This window comes from Mercurialis annua, linkage group LG2, assembly GCF_937616625.2.
Source record: "Mercurialis annua linkage group LG2, ddMerAnnu1.2, whole genome shotgun sequence".
Lineage (NCBI taxonomy): Eukaryota > Viridiplantae > Streptophyta > Magnoliopsida > Malpighiales > Euphorbiaceae > Mercurialis > Mercurialis annua.
The window spans coordinates 25,008,870-25,016,480 of record NC_065571.1 but is presented as its reverse complement, the minus strand read 5'-3'; the positions used below and the strand labels follow the sequence as shown (position 1 = coordinate 25,016,480).

Below are 7,611 nucleotides of genomic sequence, written 5' to 3'. Positions count from 1 at the left end.
CAATCAAAGTTAGCCTATCATTCAATGAATTGACAACTGTCAAAAGTTCGGAACATTTGGAAGTGAATAAACGTTTCAAATCCATTATATCATCCTTAATCGTCTTTTGACCAGCCATCAAAATTTCCAGCCTCTCTTCCATAACATTTAAATTCGAAGTGTTCGACGTTGATTCACCGTCCTTCAATATATTAAATGCCGGACAATAACCCTCCTCGTTTCCCTTAATTTTTTTGAATAAGTCACCTAGACGAAGGGCATTCATCTCTGCCGGGGTTGGAACAATTGATCGGAAAATCATCTACACATAACAAATGAACACCATATATGAAAACAGAGTCAATGATAAATTACATTTGAAAAATTGAAAATTTAACACATACGAACCTCATCGGATGCAATCTCAATAAATAAATCCCTGTCAACATCAATGTATTTTGCAGGAACGAATGCTTGCCACCTCAGAATCCGCGGGATAGCATCTTTGTTCACTAGCTGAGCAAAGGTATTTTCCACCGCCGGGCAACACTCGTAGAACCAACATACCAGTGCATATGGTAAACCTTGAAGTCGATACTGGTAAATGTTGTCTTCAATAATAAGAGATCTCGGACTAAGAACAGCTCTTTTTGACAAAGAATCAAACGTGTACTTGAAAACGTCAATACCCCATGGATAGTCGTTCAAATCAGCCGAATCAACTACGTCAAAGTCCTTCAAAGGGATACGAGCAGTCCTCGGTGAAGCAAGCAAGAAGTTATGCAAAAAATGCATAAATGTTATCTTAAACCCATCCTCCTCCGACTCCCAACGCCTAGCTTTGAAAAAATCCTGAAGGGTCTGTTTAGAAACAGATTGCAGCCCGCTGAAGTACTTATCCAAAATGCCGTTTTCAACTTTTGTATAGGCATACTTACTGCTGTCACCTTGACAGTTTAAACCCGAGATCAAAGCAAATTCGTCGATTCCGAATTTCAGCCTATGACCGCCAACCTCAAACCACAATTCAGACTTCTTTAGCTGCTCCACCTCCCTCAACAATAAACAATGTATGATCTGATTTTGCACTTTGATCTTGGGAATATCAAGAAAGTATCCAAAGCAAGATTGTCTAAACTTTTCCAATTCACCTGGAGTCAGAGTCGATTTGATATCAGAAATGACATCGTATGACATGCGCGTATCAATCTTCGAGTGAACACGATCTTCTCGGCTTACTTTAAACTGCCATAGCTGTATGGAAATTAGAGTGAAAACAGTTAGATATCAAAAATTTCACAAAGAACATGTTGACATGAGCCAGACGAAAATAGGAATTTGGAAAATAACAAAAGCCAGAAATTAAACCCATAGTATGCACACAGATTTACAGCACTCTTTTTCAGATATTTATAGTGCTTGTCAAAGTAAAACTGCTGGTCCAATTCAGCAGTGCAAAAAGTAACATTTTGTAGGTTAAGGTAATAAACCTCCAAGGCAAGTAAAACAACACTAAGCTGGCTCAGGTTCACTTCAAGCTTTCAAATTTTAGAGCTCCAACATAAAAGTCTCCCAGTATCTACATAAATGTACACTAAAACTGCCAAGCTATGTAACACGGACTCGGAAACTTGTAAACAAGACACTTAGATATGGACATGTAGACGTCAAGTCATTGTTATTTCAAGATTTTCCATAATAAAAATTGCAATTTTGTGTCTGAAACGCCAAGTTTCCAATACATGAATGTTGATTGAGTAAATTGTCCATCCTACTTAGCTGCCAATTAGTAAGGGTAACTTAGAGTTCATAACAATTTCTAACATTCCTCTCAATACAATGCCCAAAAATAACCAAATCAAAACCTGAAATTTCATTGTCAAACCCAGTAGAATGGAGGAATTAACCTTCAAAAACTGAAATTTCAGTACCCTAAAAAAATAGAGTTCATAACTGTACCTTCAAAACTATCTACCAACCAACCTAACCACAATTTTATATAAACATAATTCCAAACAATCATACTTAAACATAATTTCAAACAATCATATAAACAGAGTCAATTTATTATTTTAAGACATAAAACAATTCTAATGCAGTAGGTTCTTAATTGACTTATAAACTAATGAAATCATACCTTAGGAGGAGATTTCTTGGATTCAGTTCTGGAAATGCCTTTGTGTTTCTTCGATTTCGGAGGTGAATCATTTGCATGTCTCTTCTTACTCAACTGCACAGGAGATGGAGGAACTGAAGCTTCTCCGGTTGACACTACCTTTTTGTTTTTTGAAGCTTTTTTTGCAACGGATTTCTTACCCATATCAGCGATTCTGATATTACCGTCGTTCTCAGTGGCAGCCCGTGTAGTCACCATGGATTTAGGTCATAAAGAAGAACACGGCAAATTAGGAAGGAAGAAAAGAGTTTTGATTATTTAGGAATGAAATCAAATTTTGCAATATCAAATGGGTATTTCCCGCTATATGAAAAAAGGAGAGGTAAATTATATGATACATTAGACACACACTAAAGAGACATATACCTTAGATGAGGATAAAATTGAAATTCAGCAATCTAGAGGGTGTTGAAAATAAATTAATGTTTTCAATAGAGGCATTTTTTCAAGGGTAAAAAAATGAAATCAATAATTTAAAATTTTGAGATTTCAATTAATTTGTTATAGTTTTAATAATTTAAATGATTAAAATTATTATTTTAATTAGGGTATGTGCATATAAAGAACTGGACAAGTAAATACTCGATGTCTGGCTAAATACTCGACGAGTTTTAAGCCTAACATCGAGTTTGTTTCTGTTCAGTGCTGCATAAACTCGATGATGGGTTAATATTCGACGAGTTTAAACCTAACATCGAGTTTATGCTAGTCCAGTTATGCCAAACTCGATTTCAGGCTTTGTTTTCGTCGAGTATTTAGACCCACCTCGATTTATTTTGAAAATTATTGCAATTGAAAATTAAACCTCCCACTTTTCTTTAGAAACCTAGAATCAAAACAAGTGAAAAAAAAATTTCTCTAAATCTTCCACATTCCACAACCCGAAACCTAGCCTCTAAATTCATCAAATTGCTATCATAATCTTATCAAATCATTAACCAAAATGATGGCATCAACAAAGGGACGAGCTAAAAGAGTTGCTTCAAAAGGGAAATCATCAAGTTCAACTATGCCTTCGAAATTTGTTACAAGAGAAGATTTGTCCTCAAATTATGATTGCCCATTTCCAATTTTCTCCGACGAAGAAGGTATTCGTTACGAAACTATTTCACGCAAGCCTATTGTTATACCTAGATATTTTGATTATGCTTTGTTGACTAGGATGGGTTTGAAATCAAAAATTGATGAAATAGTTGGTAGAATGGGTTTAAATTTTATTGCACATGGTAAGTATCAAGTTTATAAAGAGTTAACTAGAGAATTTTATACCACCTTGAATTATGCCTCTAAGAATGAAAAAGCAATTTCTTTTAGAATAAAAGGGGTTGATTATAGCATAGGGTATGATTTTATGAATCAGAAATTGAAGTTGCCTAAAGGTGGCATTAGAGGTTGTCCTTCAAATTTTGATGTTAATAGAGTATGGAAGCAATTGACCGGTGAAGACTCGGTCGATTTACAACAAGCTCCTAATGGACTCATAATTGAACCATCATATCTTATATTTCATAAATTCCTTTGTCATTCTATATGTGGTAAAAAGGAGTCGAATAGAGTAACGGAGGATGATTTACTAGTACTTGACTATTTAGTGCGACGTTCGGCAAAAAGTGTTGATTTCATACACTTAATTTTTAAAAGCATGATGACCATGGCAACATCATCTAAAGTTGCACTTGGAAATGGTCATTTAGTAACTTGTATAGCATTGCTTCATAGTGCTATTGATGAGGATGATTTGCATAAGATGGAATGTTTGGGGGATGCGTATCTTAATGAAACTATGCTCCGTAAATCCGACATTCTTGATATGGATGGAGAATTGATGAATGTAAAGGACCGAAATTGTTATTTAATTAAAACTGGCCAGCCGAGAAGAGGAAAGGGAAGAAAAGCAGAAATAGAAGATGACTGTGACGAAGATGAGGATAATGTAAGTAGAGAACTGGAAACCGAGAATGGTCAAGGTGAGGTGGTGAGGGATGATGTCGGTATAGATCAACCAAGAGAGGAGGAAGTGAGGCGACCAAGAAAGCCGAAGCGAAGGGGAGCTTTTGAAGAGGAAGTACTTTCTTTGTTAAATGAAACAAAGTCCAGGTTGACTAATATTGAAACATCTATCGAAGAGATTAAAAGAGAACAACGAAGGTCACATCGCCGATGGAAGGCTTGTTTCGGCACCTTGGGAGCACATGATCCTTCACCTCCACATACACCGGAGAGTTAAGGTTAGTAACAACCAAAATATTTTGATTATTTCATATCTGTATGCTGTCATTCATTTGGTTTCAGGGCATTACTTTTCTTCCTGAAATATCCTCTGTTTTCCAAATTGCAGATAAGATGGGTGGCTGATTGCATAGTTGGTTCTAAATATCTAATTCTGGATACGCTGTTTTGGAGACTTGGAGGTGCAGTTTTGAAGACGTGGAGCAGATGTATATGCATAGCTGTTGATTATGGATTTAGTATTTTGAATTTGGAGGTTTATGTATTTGAACATAAGTAGGTTTAATTGTGATAAACTCATGTGTTATTAGTAGGTCTGAAATGTTATTACCAAGTATGAATATTTCTGAATGCTATTATCAAATTTGAATATTAACACTTGTTAATTCTAGATCATTGTACACTAATATTTTTTTTGACAAAACTTTAAATTTAAGTTTGTTAAATTGTTATAAATTAGGATAGTTAGATGACTTTTATTGATTAACTTTTCTTATAAAGCCAAAGAATAAAAATTGATAAATTTAAATATTTATGAATTACAAATATGTAATTAATTTGTTACATTGGTCTTTTAGCTTTTATTTTTCTTTTCCACCAATTTTTAATATTTAAATATCTAAATCCGTAGAAAAAAGGATTATGATCTAGAAAATTTGAATAAATATTAATATTTTACAAATTTAAATATTTAAATTTTAAAAATATGTAATTAATATTTTGATTACATCAGTCTTTAAGCTTTTATTTTTTGGTTGAGTCGATTTTTTAATATTTAAACATTTAAAATTATTAATATATTATGATATGATCTATATATTTTTGATAATTTGTTTCATAAAATTTTAAATTACGTACATTATTAAATGTATAAACTTTATAGAATGCAACGACATAATAACATGTCTGTGTGTGCTACTCATAACTTGTGATTATTAAAGTGTGTACTGCCCGAACCAATCTGTTTTCAAAATTGCAAAAGTGCTTGGTTGCAAGATATGTACATGAATTTGAGATTTATGTACTTAAAAACGAGTTAGTTTATTTGTGATGAAATCATGTTTTATTTTACGAGTAGGTTGAAGTTGTAGGTTCATTTTTACATCTCACGTAAGTTGAGGCACATGCAACGTTAAATTGAGGCACATGTAACGTATATTTTAAGTTCTCTTAATTTTTATCAAAATTCATAAAATTAACTTCATGTAAATTTTGCCACATTGCTTTGTTAATGTAAAAATGGAATTGAAACAAATCATTCTTTCGTGTTCAGTTCTCAAGTATACATGAGGTTTTTTATGTCAACGATATGAAAAATGGATGTCCTTGGAAAACTAAATAAAATATTAATTGTTTTATTTTTTTAGCGGTCATTAAAAAAATAAATTAAATATTGTTTTATTTTTTTAGCGGTCATTAAAAAAAATTGAATGTTGCTAATTAATGTTGTTTTTTCTAACCCTAACACTAATCCTAACCCAAAACCCTAAACCCTAACCCTAAGCCCTAAACCCTAAACTCTAAACCCTAAGCCCTAAACCCTAAACCCTAAACCCTAAAATACAATTTTAATAATGGTTATGCGAGTAAAATCATATTCAACGGAATAAATTTAGCTATTAAAAATTCAAATTATACTAATTAAAAACATTAAAATAAATTATAAGAATAGGCAAAAGTGGAAAAATTTCTTATTGTTGCAATTTATTTGCAAAAGGCATATATTACCTCCAAAAAAATTAAGACAAAATATTGTTTTGAAATATTTATGTTAGAGCGATAAAAATGGAGTGGTCAACTATTACGTTGAATAACACATAAATTTTTGATATCTAATCATAAATAAGCATAAAATCAACCATTTATCAACATTAGACTCTTTGTTTTGCTTTTAATATGGGAAACAAAGACTTTTTATTTTGCATTTTGCTTCTATATCTAAAGGAAAGTGGTGATATTTGGATTAAGTTGAAAAAAATAGATTTTAACTCGAGTATATTGTTTAAACTCGTCGAATATTTTCCATGTCATCGAGTTATGACGAGTTCAGTAGAGCATATATTCGATGAAACATATAAAACTCGTCGACTTTCTCTACTACCTCGAGTAAAAAACAATATTTCTCCAACAAGATTTTCAGAATATATCTCAAACTGATTAGATTTGACACGATTTTGGCAAATCAAATCAGGAAAATTTAAAAACGAATTTATTAGGAGGGAAAAAATATTAAAATAGGAGGGAAACGAAAAAAAAAGAGAGGGAAACGAAAATAATTTGTTCCTTATTTAATTTTTTAATTAAAGAAGTTCCCTCTAAAAGGAAACTTCTTTGGCATTAACCATAATTGCAGGAATCACGTTGTTGAATGACAAAATAAAGTGGTTTCTTTGTTCTTATCAAAATATCGATCATAAAAAAAATTACAAACAATTCTCACCATACTTGTTCTTCAATTCAATTTGTTTCAACGATTTTCTGAACAATGTCACTTAATACTAGAAAAAGAGTTATATCGTTTAACGAATTACAAAGATCAGCTAGACTGAAAGCTCATTTGAGGAAGGAGAATGACAAACCATCGATGAAAAATATATCACAACAATCTCAGACTACCGAAACTGAGTCGGAACCTATTCCTCCTTTGGTGAACACAACATCTCCGTCTCCTCCAATTCAAAACCCAAATAGTATTGAACATCACAACCACCGTGATGATTCAACTGCAATACCAGTGGCTGCTGAAGTTAACAGGGATGGTGAAACTGAAACCATGTCCGGTGAACCAACAAACGTTGATGAAGGTTAGGTTGAATTTATTTTATGTTTCATTTATTTTGCTTAGAGAATTGATATAATTAACAAATGAAATTGTGTTTCAATGCTTTTTCTGGAATGGAAATATTGTTTTCAAGTTATTTTTTACCTTATATTTTTTGCAATTCGTTTTTTTTTCTCTATTTTGTGTTTCATAAAGTTGACATACGGTTGACATAAGGTTCATATTAGGTTACAAAAACCTATAAAAAACTGCATCTAAATAAAAATTAAAAATAGTATAAGAGATACATATCAATTTGAATTGAGAAGAAAACTAACATGAGATAAACTGTAGTATTTCTTAGGTCTTCTTCCCAAAAAGAAATGTGTTTTAATTTAAAAATAGTTTAAGAATAGTATAAGACATACATATCAATTTGTTTCTCTTTTTTGTGATTATTTTGTGT

The 7,611-nt window shown here is 32.1% G+C and overlaps 1 protein-coding gene across 1 annotated transcript; it reads left to right on the top strand.

Moving 5' to 3' along the window:
• The first annotated feature begins 3,724 nt into the window (after positions 1–3,724).
• Positions 3,725–4,711, top strand: LOC126666920 (uncharacterized). The gene is made up of 2 exons (XM_050359836.2): positions 3,725–4,383; positions 4,494–4,711. The coding sequence occupies exon 1, from the start codon at positions 3,798–3,800 to the stop codon at positions 4,380–4,382; it is 585 nt and encodes a 194-aa protein (XP_050215793.2). The 5' UTR covers positions 3,725–3,797; the 3' UTR covers position 4,383; positions 4,494–4,711.
• The last annotated feature ends 2,900 nt before the right edge of the window (positions 4,712–7,611 follow it).